Genomic DNA, 25,268 nt, shown 5'->3' on the forward strand with positions numbered 1-25,268 from the left:
GTATGTCTTGGAGCAGGTCCGGAACATTGCTGGGAGACCGCATCTTTGCCCTGGTTGCCTTCTGTGCAGAGACAACCACTAGCAAAGCCACATCTTTATTGGACTAACTGGGGAGGTAACAGAGTTGAGAGCATGTGTGAGAGAGGTTACCGAGCAAGCTGAAGACATCTCTTGTGGCCAGCCTTTCTTACACCATCTAAAGTCTTTGATCAGACTTGATCAAGTTCATTATAGTTGTCCTGTCCAAACACTGAAGGAGAGCATATCCATTCCTGAATGTTTCAGTTCAGCAAGTTGTTATCAGCTAGTGTCTGATATGTTTAAAGAGCAGGTGTTATTCAGATGCAAAACATGCCATCACATAATTGCAGTCTCTGTTATTTATTACTCCATTTTGCCAGCACCTCAGAGATTCAAAGAGGAGGAGCTGAGGTATGAAGACAGAGAGGGAGGAGGAGGAAGAAATTATCATGTGATAACATCTAAACATACCTTTGCCAGCTCAGGATGCTTAAAAGATAAACATATTAACGAGAATGCATTTCTATGAAAGAGTATAGGTAATTAAGGCACTCAGGCCTGTCCTCACAAACATAAACCATACATATGGGACATAGGCAATGGCCAAACATTTCCAAAGAGATGCTGTATTTCAGAGGGAGTACAAACAAGTCAAGCAAAGTGGTCTTTTCCCAGGATTCAGCAAGTTCATAGAATTCAGAGTTCTCTTGGTCGGAGTTTCCAGCTTCATAAACAGGCCAAGCAGTCATCTTAGGAGTTAACCTAACAAATCTTGGTACAGATGCCAGCTAAATTAGCTGGCACATAACAATACAGAATTACTACTGTTTTCTGGCTGGTATGTGTGTGTATGTATAAATTATTTAATAGACCGCCTGACTCCGAAGGCTCTTGGCAGTTCACAACCATAAATACAACAAACACAATGAAACAAAATATTAAAACAATGAGTTAAAACAACACATTAAAAGATTACCAAAAACCAGGCTTTTAAAAAAAGTGTCTTAAAGGCTCTTTTAAAGGCTGACAAAGATGTTAGGCCACAGATATCTATAGGAAGCACATTCCACAGCCCAGTGTTGTGCCCACAGGGCTAGTATAGACTCAGAAGACCTTTTTTCTGTAGGTGTATTATGCTTATGCCACTAAGTGTCAATAATGTGCCTATCACTTTAAAAAACTTCACTGAAAGTCTTGTCTAATTGATTGTGTGTGTGTGTGTGTGTGTGTGTGTGTGTGTGTGTGAATTTGAAATATCTAACCCAAAAGAACAGATACTTGATCAATATTCCAGAGATTGATTTGAGATCTCTCTCTGTCAGAGCGAAGGCAGACCAGCCCAATTTCCAGTGTCACAAATTTAGATCCTTATTCCAAGGATCTGTACAATTCCAGTGAATGTAGTCCAAGGTCTTCAACTTTGAATCCATGCATTGTTCTGAGACAAAGTACCTCTCATATGCTGTGTTCTCAGACGCTTTGCACTCTGCGTATTCGCTAGAGCACCTCAGAGCCAAAGGAACTGAACACTACACCCTGGGAACTCTGGTCCTCTAGCGAGATACAGCAATTTCTTGGCAGAGACATGAGAAAGACACAGACCTCAAACTGTCTTTTCAATGTTTACTTAACTAATAGAAGCTTTTACAGAGAAATAACAGCTGGCAGGTGGTGTGTATGCATGTTGCCTTAATGATTAGCAATAACTAATAATATAAAAACTAATAAGAATATCTTAACTTTTTAAGAAAATGAAGGAAGTGGGGGGAGATAAGAGAGATTTGGATTAGAAGAGGGGGTGGAACTGTGTTCTTCAAATTACCAGGCTTCAGTCAGCAGCTGCAGTAGGCTTGAGGCTGGTCTTGCTGGAAGCTGGAGACTGGCCTCGAGTGTTAGAAGATCGTGGAGCGAGAGCGTAGGCCTGGGAAAATGCAGGATCAGGTACCAGGTACAAATCTCTACTTTGAACTCTGCTCTTCAGCAGAGCTCACAAACAGAAACTTGGTGCTGTGGATAGGGCCCAGCTCACAACCGAGTCTCTTTGGATCACACTCCGAGGCACCCATCCGACAGGGTCAGGAGTCAAAGCCAAGAGCCCATTCTCCCCCAGATCTCCGTGTCTCTCCTTTTAGCCTTTTCACTTGTGCTCTTTCATTGAAAAACTGCTCCTGCTCCTCCCCTCGGAAAAGCCTTTCACACAATTCTCTCTTTACCAGTCTTATCACTGCAAAAAGTATCCCTTCTGCCAGCTTCATACAGCCTCTGTTGACTTTTCTTGCAGCTAGGACATCATGACTTTTGCTATCTCTGAGTAACTAAAGTACAGCAGTTTTTACCGCTCCAGAGATGAGAGATGGGGGGCGGGCGGGAGCGGCGGGTTGAGAGTGAGGAAAATCAAGAGATGCAAAGTAACCTTATTGAACCTTATTGATAATCATCTCTAATATTTCAGTGTTACATAAACCTTTCCAGCTCAGGTTACAGTATAAATATGCATTGATTAGCATGATTATTGCACAACTCAGGCCCAAATGACCTTTAAGTTTGGTACAGTATCTTGATCAGAGTTTCAAAAGCTTCTTTGCCAACATTTCTGTGAGAACAGCACAGCTACATTGTTCACAGAGAAAACCTCTGTCAGCATAAGCACCCCATTCTCAGAGACAAAAGTTCAAAGTTCAGTGCTCCCCAAAGAATCTCCTGTTCTATGAACAGGCCTGGTATACTCCTTAAGTGAGGGTCTGACCGTCCCTGATTCACCTAATTACTGACCGTCCCTGATTCACCTACATTCTACTAATAATTAGTAGAACCTAATTCACGCACCACACCAGGAGTGACTACAGAGAAAGCCCATTCCTGACTTGTCTCCAGACAAGCTGGCAGCCTCTGGAGATGGACCTTTCTCGATGACCGTAATATGCGGTGGGGATCATGTAGAAGAAGGTACTCTCCCAGGTAATGCAGTCCTAAGCGGTTTAGAGCTTTAAAAAGGTAATTACCAGCACTTCATATTTTTCCTAGAAACCCATTTGCAGCCAATGCAATTGTTTAAAACAGGCGCAATGTGGTCTCTCCAAGAAACCCCAGAGATCAATCTAGCCGCTGCATTTTGGACCAACTGAAGTTTCTGAATCGCGTACAAAGGCAACCCCACATAGAGTAAATTGCAGTAGTCCAGCCTAGAGGTTAGCAGAGAGTACACCACAATTCTGAGATCATGATCTTCTAGGAACAGAAGCAGCTGTTAAACCAACCAGAGCTGATAGCGCTCCTGGCCATAGCCTCAACCTGATATAAAAGAGTGAGGCCTGGAACCAGAAGCACTCCCAAGCTAGATACCTGTTCATTCGGGGGGAGTACAACCTTGTCCAGAACAGGAAGATCTGTCACGTCCCTCAAAGCATGACCCCTTACTATGAATACCTCCATCTTTTTTGGATTCCGCTTCAATGTATTAGCCCAGTCTATTACTGCCTGTAGGCAGGCGGTGGGGGGGGAGCATTATGCCATTACCTGATGATGATGTCATAGAGAAATAGATTTGGGTATCATTAGCACATTAATAACACCCTTCTCCAAATCTCCTTGATTCTCCAAATCTCACTCAGCAGTTTCATGCAGATGTTAAAAAGCATTGGAGATAGGATGGAGCCCTGAGGGACACCATACAATAGCTCTCATTTCAGAGAACAACTATCTCTGAACACCACCATTTGGAATCTACCCAAGAGATAGGAATGGAACCACTGCCCTGCAGTACCAAATATTCCAAAATCCCCCAGACGATCCAGAAGGGTAAAATGGCCAATTGTATCGAAAGCTGTAGAAAGGTACAAAAGAACCAACAGAGTCACATTGTCCATTCCTAGGTAGAGATAATTCTTCAGGCTGACCAAGGCTGTCTGCACTCCATAGCCTGCTCTAAAGCCAGTTTGAAATAGATCTAGATAATCAGTATCATGCCAAACTATCTGGAGTTGATCAGCCACCACTATCTAGTATACCCAGATCTACTTTTCCATGCCAACCTCATCAGAAAATAGCATATTTTCCCTAAATGCCCACCTGGAGGCAGTAATGGGCTGGATGAGGGATAACAAACTGAAGTTGAATCCAAATAAGACGGAGGTACTGACAGTGTGTGGGGGCAGGGCCTGAGAGATGGTTTAGATCTGCCTGTTCTGGATGGGATTACACTCCCCCTGAAAGCTCAGGTATGTAGCTTGGGAGTGCGCCTGGACCCAAGGATCTCCCTGGTTTCTCAGGTTGAAGCGGTGGACAGGAGCACTTTTTATCAGCTGCATCCATTTCTAGAGGTGAATGACCTTAAAACAGTGGTACATATGCTGGTAGCTCCAGGCTTGACTACTGTAATGTGCTCTACGTGGGGCTGCCTTTGTACATAGTCCAGAAACTACAATTGGTACAGAATGGGGCAGCCAGATTGGTCTCTGGGACAACACAGAGGGACTACATAACACCAATTTTGAAAGAACTGCACTGGCTACCAATATATTTCGGGTTGAAATACAAAGTTCCGGTTCTTACCAATAAAGCCCTTAATCGCTTAGGTCCAGGCTATTTAAGAGAGTACCTCCTGTGTTTTAAACCCTGCATCTCCTTCTCCGTTTTCAGGAAGAACCTCAAGACTCTCATGTTTTTGCAGGCTTTTAATTAGAATTAATTTTAACAATTTTAAAACTTGTTTTAATATCTATTTTATTGTTTTTATTATGTATTTTGTAATGTTTAAATATTGTAAATTTTGTACACCACCTAGAGATGTACATATCAGGTGGTATAGAAATATGAGAGAGAGAGAGAGAGAGAGAGAGAGAGAGAGAGAGAGAGAGAGATGTTAACTTGTAGGGAGACAGCAAAGCCAGAACAGAGAGAGAAAGCTGCAGCAAACTCTCTCACAGCCCAAGATGTTAAGAGGTCAGATGACGGAGTGTCCAGCTTAACCTTCTTCGCTCTCCTGTGTCCCCTTCACATATAAGCTGTGTCTGAGGAAGATGATGTTTGAATAGCTTTGTAAATTGTTAGAATGTTACAGTAGTTTAGTTCTTCTAGTGAATTTTCGAGAGGTAACAGAGGTGTCTGTACATATTGTGAGTATCGCACAAGCTGTTTGCTTGACCTTTTATATTATGTCCACCTAATGGCGCAGCAGGGAAATAACTTGCCCAAGGAGCAAGAGGTTGCCGGTTCGAATCCCCGCTGGTATGTTTCCCAGACTATGGGAAACACCTCTATTGGGCAGCAGCGATATAGGAAGATGCTGAAAGGCATCATCTCATATTGAGCGGGAGATGGCAATGGTAAACCCATCCTGTATTCTACCAAAAAAACCCACATGGCTCTGTGGTCTCCAGCAGTATTCTCTCTAATTTTTTTCATCTGTGTGTGGAGTGAGTTTTGTTCTGGGCGGCAGTATCAAGGCATTCACAATGAGGCTTTCCTGATTCAACCTGAGCGGGATCTAAAATTAACTGAGCAGATATGCAAAAACTTGTGAGCGGGCACACAAGCACACGCCTTAGAGGGAACACTAGTCTCCAGGAATTGACACTGACTCAACAGCACAACTTTACCTTTACCATTTGAGATAAGATGTCTTTGCAAGCCTGTAGCCAGCCTAAAGGTCTTGGGGCGAGGAATCACAAAAGTGGGGGTGGGCCAAGTTATATGGTATCAGCTGAAGAGCCAAGGCCACCTATCCCTTCTCCTGATCACCAACCACACCATTGTACCTGCTTTATGTACAGTCTCTCTCTTGCATGTCAGGACAAGGATTACACTAATGAATGGGTGGAAAACATCAACATCAGGAAGAGAATGAAAATACAAGCTAGGAAAAGTACCTGGGTTGATGGAACCATAACTCTGTATTGTTATGAAGAAATAATAATAATGACCATGGAATCACAACCTTATATTACTGCAGAGGAGATTGGCTGCTCCAGTTATGTGAGCTTCATTTCCAGTTATCTGGATTTTACAAAGCAGTTATGAAAATTAACTAATTATCAATAATAGTCATAAAACAGTTTGATGAGAACTGTCTTATTTATACCCAGTATCTTTTCTCAGTGCAAGAAGTAGAAGCATGCTCTTTTCACACTTTTTTTTAATATCTGCTCAATAAATTTTAGATCCTGCTCAGGTTGAATCAGGAAGGTCCCACTCTGAATGCACATGCGTGTACACTGCCTTGATACTGCCACTCAGAACAAAACTCATGCCACACATAGATGGTTTTTGTTTTTTGTTTTTAGAGAGAGTACCCTGCTGGGGATTCAGCAGGTTTGGCTTTTTTAAAGCCAAACTTTGGGTTACAGCCCATTTGACCCACAAGTATACCCCTTAGGTTCTGGCAACCTAGTGAAGTTGGGGACCCTAGTTTGAGGACCCCTGCGATAAGTGTTACGATGAACCTAACTTTTCCATACACAAGCCTTGCAAGCAAGCCCCCCGCCCCCCGCCCCAAAAAAAAGTAGAGGAAGAGGCAGGAGAGGAGCTGTGCATGCAGTAGAGTCCCATAGTCTGCCATCTGCAAACAGTCTGTGTCACAGAACATAATTGCAGATGCCCTGACCAAATGAGTGGTATTTCATTTTATTGTTATTGTTTGGAATTGTTTATTTTTATGTATTGTTTTGTACTAAAGTGGAATAAACTTCTGCTTAAACACTGTATTCTGGTGAGAATAGCAGTACTAAGCAGGGGTGAGTGGGGGGACGTGTGATGAGATGAGGGTTATATGTGTGTTTAAAGAATGTAATGCTATTTGGTGGTTTGGGTTTGGAACGTTACCTGGGCAAGAAGGAGCTAAAGTCTGCACTTAGAGTGCCCAGCAGGGAAAAACCTGCTTGTGAAAAGAAGCCTGAACCACAAACTGAGATGCCTCACACAAATAAAGTAGAGAGTGAGGTTCACAAGTATGATTTCATCATCACTAGCTGTGGGGAGGTAAATAATCATCTAAGAGAACCTGTATTGTTGGGTCAGCAAAATGTTGTAGGCGTGATTGATACAGGTGCTATAGGTCAGATTGATACAGGTCTGATAAGGTCAGATTCCGTGGATTTGAAGAACATTATCTCCCACTGACATGTTTCATAAAGGGCTTTGACAACAAAGTTCCTTTTGAAATACCTGTGGCTAGATTGTCTATAGAGTGGGGTGGGTGGGCAGGGGTGGGGGAGGGAGAAAGAGTTATGGAAGATTAATTTGTGCCATTAATTCTGGGAAGAGACATAATGGGTCCTGAAATACAGCTTTGTGTTTCAACACAGGCTCAAAAACAGTAACAAAAAAACATGGAAAGGAACAACTTTGTAATCCTTACAACAGTAGTTCAAGATGGGACAAATGAAGTAAGAGACAATGAAGTTGATATACCGAAAATCCGGTTCTTGTCTGGGTGGTATTGACGCCAATAATAGATACCACACAGGGGAAAGTGTATAGGATTTTTACTGCTGCAGATTCAGTAAGGCAATAGGAGCTACAGCGCTCAGATCAATTGCAAAGGATACAAAGCTTCAAGCAACTATTTATACATTTCTAAGTTCTTTGTTCTACATATCTATGACATAGCAATATATTGAAAGAAGACACTTGAGCAACTACATACGTAGATCAGTCTCCGGTTGACATCAAACAACAAGCAATTGACACAGTATTGACATACAACAGTCTCCAGAACTCTGTAATTCAGAGTTTGTCCTGCCCCTTTTGTTTAGTTATTTTGGCCTTATCTCGCCCAAGTGTCAACTGGTTTGTTATTGGAGAATGCTGGGGCCTCATAGGGCCTCTGTACATTGTTATCTTCCAAGGCTAAGATGTCCCTGCTTGGAGGAGTGAAACTAGCAATTTTATTTTACATTCTAAAGGTTCAGAGACAGCTTTGGTGTGAAGAAAGGAAGTGAAGGGAGGGCCTGTGGGCCCAACTATATTCTAAAGGTAACTTAAGAGTTCAATATTTGGTCACGAAATGGTTGTGCTTAGGTTCAGGCCTTGGGCCTGTAGTAGTGTTGTTCTGTGTTAAATGTAGTTTTATGGGAATTGGGGTCCTGGGTTATATCAAAGTAGTTGATGAAATCAGTATGGAGGATTATGTGTTTGGATCTATCTATAAAATTATGTAAAGCAGAACACTCTGTTATAATGTCAGTAGCAGAATTATGGGAAACTCAATAATTTAAAAAGAAATTGCATAAGAATCTTATGGTGATTCTGATTATGGTGATTTTGCTGTTGGCAGACAGCAGAAGCAATAGATCCTGCTCCCTAGAATCGTTTACCTTTAAGGAGTGAGAAGGGTGCAGCTCCCCCCGCCCAGGGCTGCATTTTCCCCGCCGGCACACCTTAAAGATAAAGCCCCCGCCGCTGCGTCCGTGCACATCCTTACTGTATAGTCCCTTTTATGAATAGAAAAAAATGTTGCAAAGGATGGTCTACCTGTTAATATTGCATCTGAAATTAGATTTTTTTAAAAAAGAAACAAGAAACTAGTGCCTTATCCATCCCCAGGACAGTACCTCCAGTGACTGTTGCTGCTGGTGTCTATCTTATGTTTCTTTTTAGATTGAGTGAGCCCATAGGAACATAGGAAGCTGCCATATACTGAGTTAGACCATTGGTCTATCTAGCTCAATATTGTCTTCACAGACTGGCAGCGGCTTCTCCAAGGTTGCAGGCAGGAATTTCTCTCAGCGCTAACTTGGAGAGGCCAGGGAGAGAACTTGGAACCTTCTGCTCTTCCCAGAGTGGCTCCATCCCCTAAGGAGAATCCTATCTATCTATCTATCTATCTATCTATCTATCTATCTATCTATCTATCTATCCCGCTTTGGAAACCTGTGTTGAAAAAGCGGTATATAAATGTTGTTGTACTTCATAAACTAGTGGAAAAGGCTCTCTTCTGTGGTATGTTCCAGCTGTGCCTATATACATGTACTCCATGACAGTGAAATCTTTGCTGTTTGAAAGCACTAAGCTTATTATAGAACCTGGCTATTGGTGAAGAGGTCAGGTTTTGTAGTAAAATACACGTCTGACCCTGACTACCATTTGTAGTATAAAGTGGCCTTGGAGAATACAGTAGTAGAGCTCCCTGGATTGGAGAGATTGTTTCTCACTAACACTGGAGGCTTGTAGTGATGCTGCCAGCCACATCTTTGCACTAAAATTGGTTTCTTGCCAGCTTTGCCTTATCAGCCACACTTGTGGGTGGAAAGCTGCAGACAGGTGTAGCTATGTGCAAATTATGCGTAGCCCGCAGGCTTCCTTGTAGCCTATTGCAAAGGGAAACTTATCGTGTTGAAGTGCTGATGAATATTGAGGTGGAATGCAGTAGGGACAAATCTGTGGATCAAGTTAAAGGGGAATGTATTGTATTGTGGTGGTGTTCAGGGTTTGTTCTGAAAATGTTGCTCTCTCTCTTTCTCATGTGATGCTGTGCTTGTCTCAGCAGCATCTTGAGAAGTTTAAAATAACTGGAGAGAAGCACTGGGTAACTGGGCGCTCTCCTAGTTCTGACCAAAGAATGAATGCAGAACTTCTCAGGTGCCCCGACAGGACTTGGGCTCCTGAGGAGTACTGCAGATAACAATTTTTTCTGGATTTCTGAGCCTTTTGCAGACTTGGAGTAATTTTCCTCTGTATGTCAGACAAAACATACAAGACGGTCAACATTCCAACAGCTGGGGTGCTGTTCAGATGACAATTTACAATGACCATCTTTTTCTTTTATTCATTCAGGTGTGATATTTGCATCTTATGGACCAGTATGGAAAAAACAGAGGAAGTTCTCCCATTCGACTCTTCGTCACTTTGGATTGGGAAAGCATAGCTTGGAGCCTACAATTACTGAAGAATTCAACTATGTGAAGGAAGAGATCCTGAAGCACGGAGAGAAGCCGTTCAACCCTTTCCCCATTATTGGCAACGCCGTGTCCAATGTTATCTGCTCTATGGCCCTGGGCAAACGTTTTGACTACGATGATGTTGGATTTAAGACCCTGCTGAGGTTCATGTCACGTGGTCTGGAGCTCGCCTTGGACACCCACATGATTCTGGTCAACGTCTGCCCTTGGCTCTTCTACCTCCCTTTTGGGCCCTTCCGAGAACTCAGGCAAATTCAGCTGGATATCACGGCTTTCCTGAAGACCATAATCGCACAGCACAGGGAAACGCTGGATGCCCAGAATCCCCGAGACTTCATTGACATGTATCTCCTTCATGCAGATGAGGAAAGAAAGACCAACAGTGAAAGCAGTTTTAATGAAGACTACCTGTTCTTTATCATTGCAGACCTTTTTATTGCAGGCACAGACACGACCACCAACACGCTGCTCTGGATCCTGCTGTACATGTCGCTTCACCCCAAAGAACAAGGTAAATGGCCCTGGGCAGCATCCAGACTAGTTAGTCACGTGACTAAGCACCATTGAAATCAGTGGGACAAGTTAGGACTCTGCTGCAGGCCTTGACAAATTTTCTTTGCATCTAGGATCCAGCCCCAAAATTGGGGAGCCACACAGTGAACACTTGCCAAAATTACCAGGCTTAGTGTCAGGCACTGTGGAATGGGGCCACTCGTTACATACAAATAAAATACTTTGAATATTAACAGCGCTGCTGAGGCATGTAAAGATTTCAGTCCAGATTTAGGGGTAGATTTCTACCCCTAGCTGCATATATGTGTGTAAAAAAGCAAACCATTGCACTCCCAGCTACGCCCTTGTTATCATCATACTCTTACCTGCCATACATATACATTGAGTGTATATATACAATATATGTGCGCCCAAGTACAGCTGACAAGAAACCAAGCAAAAGATGTGAGGATTGTGGGAGACTGGCCTGTAGAATGCACTTGACCCGCTACCAGATCTATGGTGATTGCCCCTTAGGTCAGTCACAGTGTGTCCTTTCGGCTGAAATTCGGAGAACGGAGATGTTGAAACCTGGATTCTCATTGGTATAGAGTTGAAATGCTGTTTTTTCCCCTAACTACATTTCACACGTTCACATGCTCAGTGAGTTGTGTAGTTATACAGGGTGCCATGACTGAGGCAGGCGGGGGTGGTGGGGTGGGGGCAGCCATGGCTGCAATCCCCTGAAGTGAAATATCAAATTATCTAGTAAGTTCTGTGGACTGGAAAAGTTGGGGGCATCCAGTGTAACCAGTGGGACTAATTGGGAGCAGGAGGTAATTCAACTCAAATATCATAGTATAGGAGCCACAGCTAAATTTCAAGGCACCACGGCTCCTTTGTGCCTGGGAGTGGTCAAGCCCTTCTCTCATTATGCTACACATATTTAGTAGATGGGCTGGATGGGCATGCAAGGACTTATCTGTCAGGTCAGAAGGGCCCAGTGAACCCATCAGTATTTTTAATGGGTGCATCTCCTGAGTTCCTGTGGCCCTATCAACATCTTTTGTAAGGGAGGAGGAGCCGGGTTCACAGTGCCTTAACTGCTTTCGTGCTGGGGTGATTCGTTTAGCTTGTTTGAGGTAGCCAAAGTGGGGGGGAGGCAACAGGGTCAGTCTCTGGACAGAGAAACCTTGAAATTAACTCAAAAGCTAATTCAGGTCTGCCTAGACATTCCCATCCCCTTTCAGTTTGCTTGGTAGCTGGTGAACCTGGGAGTGAGCACCCCACTGCCTGCTAAGTGACCTGTCCCCATATGCTGTCAAGCAGTGAGCCCACAATCCCATGCACCTCCTGAGCATGTTAAGACTGGGAGCTACAAGCTTGTAGTCCCAAACATAAGCGCAGAGGTGCACCTAGGTAATTTTGGAGCCTAGACCTAAAGGCCTTTGGAGGACACCACCATCCCCCTGCAAATTAAGCATCATCATCCTCAGCCAGGTGACCACACCACCAGGGACAGACTAAAGAGGATTTGGGGACCCCCCAGGGGCTGTGGAGGCCCTGGACTTCAGCCCCGAAGTCCAGGGGTAAGAGCACTTCTGCATAAGCAGAGAGGCTTCTGGGAGCCCGCAGAATGGCAGTGCTAGCAACAACAAGCAGTTATGAATTGCAGTGACTGTGGCATGATAAACTGATGAGGAGGAGTTTCAAATTCAGATTTGAGGAAGACTTATCTCCTGATGGGCAGAGAGTGTCTGGGCAGTAGTTATTTTCATTTTTGTGTGCTGCTGGCCTACTTTTTGAAGGGAAGAAGTCTTATGAAATTGCCATGTCTCTCTGTGTGTTACAACACATGGGAGGTGGTCCTAAGGGACCCTGACATGTTTCCCCCTGCCCCATCCACCATCGTAATTCAATATAGTCGTCAATCAGAGCATAAGAATCACCTTTTTAGAACTCGTGTGATGACAGTACTATACAGATCAAAATCATAGCACGGGCTTCTTTCTAAGATATCCTGATGGGGTCCTTTCCATTACAATCCACCATTTTGAATATGGTCATACACATTATAAGCACCTCCCCATTAAAATTGTGTGGGAGAGAAATAATGGATAAACAAACATGATTTCCAATACTGGTAAACATACACTATCAAAATGGATTTCATTCTAAACCATTAATGTGACTTTGTTGAAAAAAGCAGAAAGTAGGCTCCATTAATTCTGCTTAGAACTGCTTGAGTTTTTAATGTTTCTTGCTAATGCTATACTAAAGTGTGTGCAGGTGACGGGGAGTACAAGATGAAAGCTGGACAGTCATTTCTGAAGAAGAGTGCTGTGACTGGTAGCAGTGAATAATCTCGGCTAGGGTTGCCAACTCTTCCTGGCAGGGCCGTTGTGCTTTTAATAGCTACACGGACTGGCAGAAATTCAGTGATGCAATCACCGCACTTCCATGCCCTGAAAAACATGGACTAAAAGTCTGGGAGATGTACATAGGCAGAACTAAGTCAAATCTACAGTAGTTCTCTCTCCTGTGCCATGCACACATTAGTGGGGGACTAGCCCTTGTGTCTTTGTAATAACTTCAGAGATGCTAAAAGTGCGCAACTGAATGTTTTGGAAAATATAGCGTAGCCAAAAGAAACAAGGCCAACGAAACAGCAAAGTCAGAGTATGGTGCATGGAGCACTAAAATGATGCTACATTTTCTTCAGTTGTAATAAGGCAATAAGGGGCATGTACTAAAGATGTAAATGATAAGAACATAAGAGCAGCCCTGCTGGATCAGACAGAAGACCCATCTAGTCCAGCATCCTGTTTCACACAGTGGCCCGCCAGATGCCTCTGGGGAGCCCACAGGCAAGAGGTATGTGCATGCCCTCTCTCCTGCTGTTGCTCCCCTGCAACTGGTATTGAGAGGCATCATGCCTCTGAGGCTGGAGATGTCCCATAGTCACCAGACTAGTTGCCATTTTGGCTGCCCTCTTCTCCACCTTTTCCATTTCTATGGGTAGTTTAGGTAGTGATGGCAAGGTCAAATATAATTGTGTGATTTGCCACCTTACACACATGTAGACATACACCTATGTTGTCGTAGGATGCAATCATGCGAGCAGAGGACAAAGCAGGTAGAGCATCTGCTTTGCATGCAGAAGGGTTCAGGTTGAGTCCCTGGCAGCATCTCCAGGTAGCGCTGAGAAAGACTCTTGCCCCAAACCTTGGAGAGCCACTGCCAGTCAGTGTAGACAATACTGAGTTATATGATGGGCCAATGATCTGCCTTGGTATAAGAGAACTTTCTGTGTTCTTATATAATGTTTCAAAAGTAGTAAAAATGCTCCCAACAAAATAAGCCTTTAACTTACAGTAGTAGAGAAATCCCTATGAATCCAGTCTAATCACACCTAACTGGAACATTTACTTTAAGAGAACTTTATTCCAAATGAGTGCTCTCAAGATTGTAGCTTTAGAGTACTGATCCACTGGAGGGCAGTGTTTTACGTTGAACTGATGCTTAATCTGACAAAAGAGAGATGCTAGAGTTTAGTCTTACCCTCAAATCCTAGGTGATGCATATGATGTCAGCATGGGATACTCAGTTTTAATATAACTAAATTGCATCAGAGCATCCTTGCTTGGAACTTTATATAAAACTTCTGTTCGGAATTCAGTTTCTTCTTATAATGGTGGATAAGGACAAATCTTCAACAGAAGAAAGAAAAATCACCAACCAAATACCTTTAGACCTGTGTCCCTGGACCAGTAATATAAGGCTCTGTATTTCCCCATGCACTTTATATTGGTTCACTGGTTGTGGCTACAGATGAGTCAACCCTACTCTTCCCTCTGCATGCCCATCTTCTCTTCTCTCTTTTGCATAGCCAGGGTTCAGGAAGAAATTGATTTGGTCATTGGACGTGATAGGCCACCTACGCTTGCTGACAAGGCCCGCATGCCTTTGACAGAAGCGACTATCATGGAAGTTCAAAGGATGACAGTGGTGGTCCCTCTCTCCATTCCGCGAATGGCCTCAAAAGCTACTGGTAAGTGTTATAGCACTGGAATGCGCGTTGCAGAGAAGCAAGGACAACTTGCGTTTGGACCATACACGAAGTTGCTGAAGTACAACGCTGCTTCTCTTGCTTCTGCTGCCCCTTGAGAAGTGGCACTTCCCCTCCAGGTTTTTGTCTGCAGTAATTTTAACCTAAAATTCTCTGATTCTGCATCTGAATCAGTAGCAATTTCCTTCTGTGAGAGGGCTAGGCTAGAAGATCTCAAGGGTCCCTTTCAGCTCTAAAATCCTGTGATTCCCCTCTAGTTAATCCTGTGATTCCCCTCTAGTTAATCCTGTGATTCCCCTCTAGTTAATCCTGTGATTCCCCTCTAGATTCATCATATTGTAAAGTAACTGAGGCTGAAATCCTGTACACACTTTCCTGGGGTGACAGGACCATTTTCTTCTTGTTCTGTGTAGATCTCTCTGATAACCCTGAAGTTAGTATATTAATTATATACCATTTATTTATTTAATTGTGGGGAAAGACTTCAAATAGAATGAATCTGTTCACAGAAGACAATACATGCAGGAAGGTTAAAATACAATTGTGAATCCACCTTCCGACATGTCTGTCATCAGATCTTTAAAAAGTTGTTCTAGTAAGAATTAATCTGCCTGCCTTTCTTTCACTATCCCTACAACTGGACTCATTTTGTTCCAAATTGATTAGGCAGTTCACCAGGTAGCCCACTTGCAGCACAAATGTTCACACATCCGCCACCTTAAATTTGGATGGATGACCTCATCACACACTATGCCGCTGAGGTGTCCCTGTGTGTCCCTACAACTGTACCCAACTTGGTTCCTATTGGTCCAGGCATTGCGAAGCTTTTAGTGCAGGGTGGGCACACACATGGAATACTGAGTGATCTCATAAACCAATGGAAAGTAGGCTAAAAATATGTAACAAGGGATTTTAAATATTATTAAATGCATATTCTTCCCCTGTTTAGCACTCCCCTTGCTCTGTTGAATTACAGGCTGCAAGTCCCTCAGGGCAGACAGCTATCCTTTTCTACTCTCTAATGTTCATGCACACTGATGGCACCATAGAAATAATAGTCAGCATTTAAAACTGTGTTCGCTCATGTATACCAGCAGCAGGTGTGAATTAATGCAGAGGCAAAGGAAGCATCTGCCTCCGGCGGCAAAATTTGAGGAGTGGATCCTCAAATTTTGCTGCACCTCTCTGTCTCTGGGGTGGTAGCAGCATCGGAGTGAGAGGAGAGTGTCCCCCCACCTTCACTTAATTTTTTTTTTAAGCCGCAGCACTGGCAGTAGCTGCTGTGGAGGGGGCCGAGGGGAAAATATCCCCTTTTGCCACCCTAAAAATTGCTGCAGTAGCAGCAGGTGGCTGCAGAGAGTGGGGGGGGGGGAGGGAAGAGTGCCTAAAAGCCTGCTGCTGTGTGGGCAGCAGCCAGCTCAGCTCTGTCCTCCTCCCAAATGAACAGTCTGCACACAGACTCTGCTATCTGCAGCCTGTTTCCGGCTTTCCAGAGCCCGGTGTCGGGAGTAGCAAGGTGGGAGTGGGCCTGGAGACCAGATTGTGAAATGGGCCCCTCACTGCTGATTAACAAAGGAGACTTTCAACCATGCAATGCGATCATATGTATGTTTTCTCATAAATCCTAACAAATTCAGTACAGTTTGCTTCTAGGTAAGTGTGTAGAGAATTGCAGCCTCAGGCAGCAAATCTAACCACATTTAGCTGGAAGTACATTTTACTGAAACCTAAAGGACTTTGTAATTTATTGTCATGAAACAAGCCACTAATAGGACTTTCTGGATGGTTTTTTAATTAAAAAAATATTAAAAACCAGCAATTTGTCCAATCCACTTCAATTTAAATATACATATTCCTCCCACATCTCTCTGCTCAAAACCAAAGCCCTATGCCCAGTTATTCCAGGTGATGTAAAGGCTGGGGCTGAAACTGGGTTGTTGTTTTATGAAGGCAAAGGGCAGATTCTTCCATATCAGGGTGGAACTACTTTTTAAAAAATATTCTTTTTAATTTAAAAAAAAAAAAATTAAACCAGCAAATCCCTCAATCTCTGAATTAAGTATTCAGAGTCATTTCAATCTGCCCTACATCCCACCCCCACCTTATATTAAAGATCTATGGCAAGCAATCCCTAAATATCCAAGGAGGAGGGAATAACCACAAAAAGGAAATCACATCCTACCTCCATTACTAAGCCTGAGGGGTAAAAAGTTGGGCAGAGCTGTGGTGGGCAAGGGCAACCAGCAGTGTCCACCCTGCCTCCCTCTTTCCTTCTTTGCTCCCTGCCTGCCGGCACTCAAGTTCAGGCTTTTGGGAGGCCTGCACGGAGGTCTCTCTGGAAGCCCTGCCCACCCACCAAACCACTGAGAGGCGGAGACTGAAGGGACTGCTGCCACTGACAGGCTGCTTCACTCCCCTGGCCAGAGCAGGAGAGCTAGCAGGAGAGGGGACCATCAGGCAAGTTAAGGAGCCTTGTGGGGGGGGCCCTCCGGGCTTTGTGGGCCTAGAGACATTTGTCTCCCCTTGCCCAGGAGAACTTACACCCCTGCCTGGTGTGCTGTAACCTGGGTGGAGGAAGGAGCTGAGCTCGTTGCTGCTCGCAGAGCATCGGGCTTTTAGAAGCTGAAAAAGGGAGCACTCTTCCCTCTTCGACACCCCCAGTCCCATGCTGCCTGCAGCTAGCTGCCACCACTGCGGTGATCTTTTAGGAGGCAAAAGGATAAACTTTCCTCTCGCCCGATTGCCCCCTCCCTGAGGCAGCTTGTTTGTTAATTAAAGTAAAGCGGGGAGAGAACTTGCCTCTCCCCCCCCCCCTCCCAGCTACTGCCTTTTTACAAAAGTATTTTTGCCTATAGGCAGCAAAACGGTTAATCTGCCCCTGGCCAGCAGCAGAAAAGAGGTTAAAAAGTGCTTGAAATGAAAAGTATAAATGGGGACTGTGGCAGTTGCAGAGGCAAGAGGTGTGGCTTGTGGAAACCGTCTGCCATGGAAATCATGGCTTGGAGGTATGGAGTTGGACAACAAGCCAATTGCTGATTGTGAAATAGTTCGTTTTTCTGCTTCAAAGAGCAATCCCAGAGCAGAAACCAGACTGAAGAATGGCACAGTGCACCGTGCCTGCACTGCAAACTGTCTCCAAGCAGTTTGCATTTTGTAGATTTTGACACTTTTGCAATCAGTCAGTGCATTAAGGGCTTTCTCTGAGCTGAAATGTGATTACGAATGTTGCAGTATGGACATTTTGGTGATGACAGATTTGAGGAAACCCCTGTGTTTACACAGCAGCATGCCCAAAGGGCTTTCTTGGTGTGCTGCTTTTCTCCAATTTTGTTGGTGAAGGGTCTGTTTGTCTCTACTGCTTTTAGAGCAAACTAGCAAATCTTAAATTGCACATAGCAATGAACACAGTTGGGCATTGCCACCAGGGGCAACCCAAGATATTGCAATGCCTGTGGCAAGATGCCAAATGCTGCCTTGCACGGTTTGGGGGCAGCCCCCTTCCAAAACAGACCCTTGCAAGCTTGGAAAGTGGCTTGGGAGTGGGGAGAAGGGAAAGTTGCCCGCAGCCTTTTCTTCCCCTGGTGCTTCTTGCAAGGTATGCGGGAGAGAGACTCCTTGCAAGGGCCAGATTGCTCTCAGAAAGCTGCTCTGATGGCCATGGCGGGGGACATCGTGGCACCTACTGGTGCTTCAGTAGTCTACTGCCTGGGGCAAGCGCCTCATCCCTCCGCACGAAAGACTGCACCTGACTGCCACCGTCCTGAACCTGAACATTATGCACAAACCCATCCTTGCAGTTATGTGCTTCCCAGGAAAGCAGCCCCGCCAAATTCAAGCACTCCTGTGTGCCCTTGGATTAGACCAGCTGCTCTTCCCCACCCGCAGTCCAGGCCATCTTGTGTGAAGAGGACTGAACGTGTGCCTGCTCTCTCTGCCCGACCCCCCAATGCATCTGACCTGCCTCCAACATTCCCTTGTATTCAAATATGCCCCATGGGTGTGCAGTTCAATGCACACAGGCCATATTGTGTAGTCAGTTTCCAGATTGGTTCTTGTGGTGGGCGGGGGAGGATACAGTGGTTTTGGCCTCTGCGTAACTAGTTACGTGCACATAGTCTGCCTTTGAACATCGCATCCCAACGTGGAGATGTGAGGATAGCAGAAGCAGGGCAGACATGCCAACTAGATGGAAGACTAGTGGGGTAGACATGCTCTTGCTGAATTAATAGGCCTGGCCAGGTCAGGGGATAAGGTCTGGCCCATTGGCTTCAGTGGAGAAGGGTTCAACATTTGTTGATTAAAAACCTTCCCTATGGACAATGTAATTGGTTAAAATATATTCTCTCTCTCTCTCTCTTTCTCTTTTAAATAAGTGCTACAGGGCTACATTATCCCAAAGGGCAGTATAATCATTCCTAACTTGTGGTCCGTACACAGAGATCCCAACATATGGGAGAGACCAGATGATTTCTACCCGGCAAGGTTTCTGGATGAAAATGGCCAGCTTATCAAGAAAGAAACATTTATTCCTTTTGGAATTGGTAATTGAACCGTGTTTTGGGGGCGTGTGCAAAGACTTGTTAACTCTTAAGGGTATCTGTGAAATCTTTAAAGCCCTTCTATATTCTCTTGTAGTAAAAAAAATATGGGTACAGTCATCTCGAAAACAAAACCCTGGTTGGATTCAGCAATATGTCATAGTAATAAAAGTGTATGATTTAAAAGAACACTGTCCAACTATGCAAGAAATTATAAAACTGAGTCAGTAAAAATATGCCGATTAAATGGGTGAAGTGTGGATGAATGTTCCCAGTATTGTGCTGTAGTTGAAAGATGATGCATCAGCTGAAAGTAGAAGCCAATAGCTGTCCAATCCTTAGGTTGGGTGGAGACTAATAGCAAATATTTTCCACTGAAGCACACTTGATGTAGTCAAAACACGTCTGGCAACAAGTGATCTGATGCTTGCAAAATCATGACATGATGCTTCATCTTTCAACTAAAGCACAATACTGGGAAATTTCATCCATGCTTCTCCCATTTAATTGGCGATTTTGAAATGAACTATTGGACTTAATGCAGAGAGTATCTCAGGGACCATTTTGTATTAGTTTTATTGAGATTTATAGTTATATTTTTACTGATCCCATTTTAATTTCTTGCATAGTTGGACAGTTTCTTTAAACCATACAGTTTTATTACTATTAAAACATATATAATATTTGGATTTTTTTAATGCTCTTACAAACATCTTGAAGGCAGTTCTTTAAAATCATGTGCATTAAATATTCCTTGGGAGTTCTCTGTGCAACTCATCTGTTAATTCACCCAGTACATACTTGGTGATGGAATAAATGTAGTCCTTTACATCATCCCATGCTCTAATTAAATTTTACAACTTAATGTGGGTGTTTAATTCATTGAAAAGTGCATACAAAATAACATAAATCATACATTATCAATCAATCCCTGTAAAAAAATTACATGAAAATATCACAATACCGTTTAGAATAAGAAAAAAAACACTCTCAGGGAGCTCTGTGCATAATTACCTCCCTAAAAGTGTGGCGTGGGGGGAGGGGGCGCTTTCAACACGATTCACTTCTTCAGTCTTTCTGCTTCTTTTTTCTCTGACTTGTACTGGATACCTTCATTTAAGAGAACTAATAATTGCCCAGCTTTTATTTAATCATGCTTCTAAGTGACAGGACTTGCTTTCTCTTCCAGAACCGAACAATTGGAATTCTGGTTATAGTTAGATTAACTATAAACTCAACTTCTACTTAGTTCCTAATACTTTGAGGCACCCTAAAATTATCTCTAGGGAGAGCCATTGGTGCTACATTTCCTGTTGTTTATACCAGGCATCCTCATTTGTTTAAAGGGGAGAGAGAAACCCAATTCCACATTATCCCCCTTTTTAGCACAACTATGCAGTCTTGTGGTAGGGCAGTTTTGCTTGCTATGAAAGCACTTTGTTAGTCAGGATGTCAGCTATTGATTGTTTTTATGTGAATCAAAAACAATAGCATGATGATGTCTGTATAATAAGCTGCAGCACTGTGTGAGGAACAACATAATCAAACTGATTTTTTTATAAATTCAAGCTTGATCACCATGTTCTACCTCACAAAACAATTTATTATATATTAAGAAATATGATTGTTTTATCATGTAAAATGCAATTCTCTGGTCTTATGTAGCAGCACAAACACTCCATTTTAAGGCAGATGAATTGTTGCACTGTATGTCACCCAATATGTACAGAATACTAGTATTGGGAACATAGGAAGCTGATTTATACAGAGTCAGACCATTGGTCCATCTAGCTCAATATGGCAGCAGCTTTTCCAGGGTTACAGGCAAGTGTCTCTCTCAGCCCTCTCTGGAGATGCCAGGGAGGGAACTTGGAACTTTCTGCATGCAAGTGTTCTTCCCATAGTGGCCCCATCCCTAAGGGGAAATGCCTTACAGTGCTCACGTATAGTCTCCCATTCAATTGAATTCAGTTCATCCCAGTCAGGATGAACCCTGTTTAGCAAAGGGGTCAATTCATGCCTGCTATTACAAGACCAACTCTCCTCTCATATTAGTTAGACTGTGAAGTTTCTGTTTTATCTCCCTAACACCTTTTTCCCCCCCTAAGGAAAACGTGTGTGCATGGGGGAGCAGCTGGCCAAGATGGAGCTATTCTTGATGTTTGTGAGCCTCCTGCAAAGTTTCACCTTCCTGTACCCTGAGGACTTGAGGAAGCCATCAATGGCAGGAAGATTTGGACTGACTTTAGCTCCATTCCCATTCAACATAATTGCCTTAAAGAGATGAAGGACTCTCAGATAAGAAAGCTGCATGATGTTTGTATTCTTCTTACAAAATCCAGGGCTATATATGAAATGCACTTCACTAGCACCTGCAGCCCACAGGGCATCCAATGCTCATAAAGCACTTTCACCTTGGCCTAAGGAAAGAGGGTCAAGATCTGTGAAACTTGATTTGTGAATTAGATTTCCTTAGATTTGTGAAACTCTTGGCTGTGGGAAACAAAAGAGCATTCCTAATTCTCACAGTTGCAGAGCCTTGAGCGACAAGATTAGTGCAGAAACTCCCAACTGAAGTGTCCAGTATCGGGTATGTGTAGTTTGTTTCATATAAGATTAGGAGTAAAGCGGAAAGGGAAACTTGAAAATCTAATCTACACATACTGCTGTTTTACTGTACATCATAATGATGAGAATCAACGAAACACAAAGCAGCTGTGCATCTGGATATCTTTTTTCAAACAAGTGTCCTGACAGCCTTTTAAAAGGACACATTAAAGGTGCATACAGATGAACCTTGAACTGGACTCACTGTGGGTTTTCTTCTCTGGGATCAGCCCAGCTTCCACCCGCCTTCACTGTGAAATGAACAGTCTTGCATGTCACTGATCTGAGGGTTGATTCAGTCCTCAGGCTTGTCCATCCTTGTCCCCTCCCCCATCCATGGTTGAGACAAGCTGTTCATTGCTTTCTTTTAAAGCACTGTGCATGTGCATTTGTTCCTTTAAATGTATCCCTGTCCCCATATTTAAACTTAATTTTCAAAAGATTGAAAAACTGCTCCAGGGGAAATAAGTTAGTGATGTCACTGGTTCCAGCCAATCAGCAATCTGAAGCCTTGGTTTCTGCTTCAGCCATGAAGAGCTGATATTCCCTGAGCTCAGTTTGGGTGAGAAGATAAAAATGCACCAAATTGCAGGCTCGTGGTTCAGGTTGTGTGTATCTGTACACATAACCCTGAGATTTGCCTCATAGTACCTGAATTAATTACTAGTAGTGAACTCTTATTCTTTGCCTTTTTTCTTGTTAGGTCTTGCCTCTATTCCCCATTTGCAGCAGATCAGCAGTCTTCCCATGTCTATATTGGAAACATTTGAGAATCAGTGTAGATGCCATAGGAAGCAGCATTTACTTGTTTCAAACTGTCCTGCTTCAAAGAGAGGCAGACTTCCTCACTCCAACTGACCATGATCCAAAATGCATAGGAAGAAAAGCCTCCTTTCTTGCTGGTTTTGCTGTATGCTGGGCTGAATCTGGGTGCTCCCTCTTACCTTTCCTCCTGTCTTTGTGGGAATATGAAGGCATAGTTGGTGATGTGTGTGAGCCTGTTTCCCACATTCTGCATGGACTGCAGAGGTTTTTCCTGGTGTATTTGCAGTGCAGCATAGATCTGTGCAGTGGTGCTGTTTCATTGTGGTAGCCACGCACAACTACATATTCTTCTGAAAGATATGACATTTTTAATAGGGATCATGTAGGATGGTGGCAAGCAAGAGTTCCTCCTGCACACTCTGTGAAGGAAACCTTACTGCCAAAACCCTGGGCTGGACTGCCAGGCAGGATGTAACCAGCTGCTGGCAAATACAGAATTCAAAGCTAACTTTGAATTCTAATTAGATTCTAATTGAATTCTAACTAATTAAAGGAACCCGTCACCTCATGGAAAGTACAAGGGTATAAATCAAATTGCGTGCAGATTGAAGTTGTAGTTGGACTGCAGAATGGACAGGCCTTTAGGGGTAGGTTGGGGTTCTCAAGCTTGGGTCCCCAGATTCTGTTGGACTACAGCTCCCATCATCCCCTGCCACAATGACCAAAGTCGATTGTGAACTTCTTGGGCATCTCTTAATCCCTGTATCCTTCCATGAAAATCTAAAATTGCACTTCAGATTTTCAGCTGAATACTGTTAAACAGCCAGACTAAGAAGCAAAATGTGTTGCAAAGTTGGCAATGCAACATATTCTTTGTATGGCATGTAAACCCTCTTGTATTAAGGCGCTTTTTAATGAATCACTTTCTATCAAGAAAGTTATATCAGGATCCAAAGACCTGTATTTCTATAATTTATTAGATGTTAAGCTCCTCTGTAATGATTGATTATATATAAAGGTAGTTTGCCTATATCTTCCTCATGTTTACCTTGCCTGCACTTTTTTCAAACTGAATGCCTTCTGTAGCATTTTAGTATGTAAGATGTCATTCTGGTTAGAAACTAGCATTTGAGATTTGAAACTATTGCTATTTTTGAAAAGGTGCCTAAATTTCTACATACAACCTGAGATGTATTTCTCAGTGTGAATCTCTTTGTCTAAATAAACCTTTTATTCTAAAAACATAACTGTCTGGGAGCTGATGTTTTGTGGGGATGTTTAAAGGAGCTCTATCTTTATGTCTAAGCTATTAATTATTACAATCTAGTTTCATGTCTGTCATTCTAGGACTATTTTGAATACAATTTCCATCTATTTATACGTGCCCTTTGTTTCCCTCTAACACCTCAGTCTCATTGCCTTCTGCTATAGAACTTCATATAACTGCCTCTCACCTTTCTGGGCATTCCACACTACAGACTTAAATTGATTTCATGGACTTTTCTCAAGGGTGTGGGCAGGGCCATCATTAGGGCAGGGCAGTCACCCCCAGTCCCAGGCTAGCACAGGCCTTGCTCTGGGCACACTGCAGCCTGCCCTGCTCTCTCTCCCAGTCTCAAAAATTTATCTCCCCCACCCCAGCACAGCCGAGAGTGGACCTTTTTTTAGCACCTCGCTGGCTTGCTGTTTAAAGGCTTTTAAGTGTAATTTAAAAAAAAAAAAAAATCCTATAAGTGGCTTGTTTCATGGCAGAAAATTACAAAAATATCTGGAGCTGATGTCCCCCAGCCCAGACCATCATTCCATCTCGATGTGGAAGAATCTGCCCTTTGCCTTCATAAAAAAGGATAAATGCAACCCCCCTTTCTGCCCCAGCCTCTAGATCACCTGGAATGACATTTTATACACACACACACACACACACACACACACACACACACACACTCTATGTTCAAGTTAGTTTGCAATCCAGAAGGTCTGAGTGAGAACTGTGAAGCAAGGGACATGTGCTGTGCTTTTATTTTATTTTATTTTATCTTTACAAATGCACGATATGCTCAAGCTGATTGGACATATTCAAAAACCTCATTCAGTTACTCACACTATTTACAATGTATGTCATCAATCAGTATGATTCTGTAATAGTATGAAATGTTAAGGAGGCCCTGCACATGCTGATTCACCCCCAGTCCCGCACCCCGCTAGGGACAGCCGTGGGTGTGGGGAGGGTAGTAGAGAGAAAGGCATGGCAGGGATCATTGTCAGGATTCTTGGTGGGGAAACCTTTTCGAGTGCTATAAAACAGATATATTAGTTGGATCAAAAGGTTTCTTGCAAAAGTGAGAAGGCACTTCCAGGTCTGCAAGGTATCCCCTGATTCCCCCCTGCAGCCCTTCAATTACTATGTTGTATTGTTCTGGAGGCCTCCCAACCCTCTACTGCAGGGAACCTCCCTATTTTTCAAGCAGGGGCCACTTGGGCAAAAAGCCTTCAGTGTGAGAGCCATTTCCCACCGTGCTGACCTCTACACAGTACTGCTCTTTTCTCAGTGCTGGTAGAACCCTTTGAGAGACGGGGCCCTCTTAAGACCTCCAGGAAGAAAGCACTGGGAAGGGCTACACTTGCCAGCACTCTGTGCATGCTTTTGAAAATGGTGCAGAGGCTCAAGGGCTCCATTTCCTCTTAAAGGATCAGCCTGGTGTTGGGCAAAGTCAGCACTGCACAGTGGGAACAGTTGCCTCCATGTGGTGAGTGCCATGATGTAGAGTATTCGGCTTCGACTGAAGGTTTGCACAGGTCTGATAAACAATTATTCAAGGAGCCATATTAAGGGTTGTTGAGGACTGCCACTGGCCCCTATAATGAAGAACACTGCTCTAG

The 25,268-nt window shown here is 43.5% G+C and overlaps 1 protein-coding gene across 1 annotated transcript in view; it reads left to right on the plus strand.

The window, feature by feature from the left end:
• LOC128327928 (cytochrome P450 2U1-like) overlaps positions 1-23,635 on the plus strand; it is a 38,028-nt gene extending 14,393 nt beyond the window's left edge. Inside the window, exons 2-5 of the mRNA XM_053257304.1 lie at positions 9,793-10,428; positions 14,299-14,460; positions 18,852-19,019; positions 21,125-23,635. Of these exons, the coding sequence (XP_053113279.1) occupies positions 9,793-10,428; positions 14,299-14,460; positions 18,852-19,019; positions 21,125-21,303 (1,145 nt within the window). The 3' untranslated portion in view covers positions 21,304-23,635. The remainder of the gene's footprint in view (positions 1-9,792; positions 10,429-14,298; positions 14,461-18,851; positions 19,020-21,124) is intronic.
• Positions 23,636-25,268: the final 1,633 nt, after the last annotated feature.

The sequence above is a fragment of the Hemicordylus capensis genome, chromosome 5 (assembly GCF_027244095.1).
Source record: "Hemicordylus capensis ecotype Gifberg chromosome 5, rHemCap1.1.pri, whole genome shotgun sequence".
Classification (NCBI taxonomy): domain Eukaryota; kingdom Metazoa; phylum Chordata; class Lepidosauria; order Squamata; family Cordylidae; genus Hemicordylus; species Hemicordylus capensis.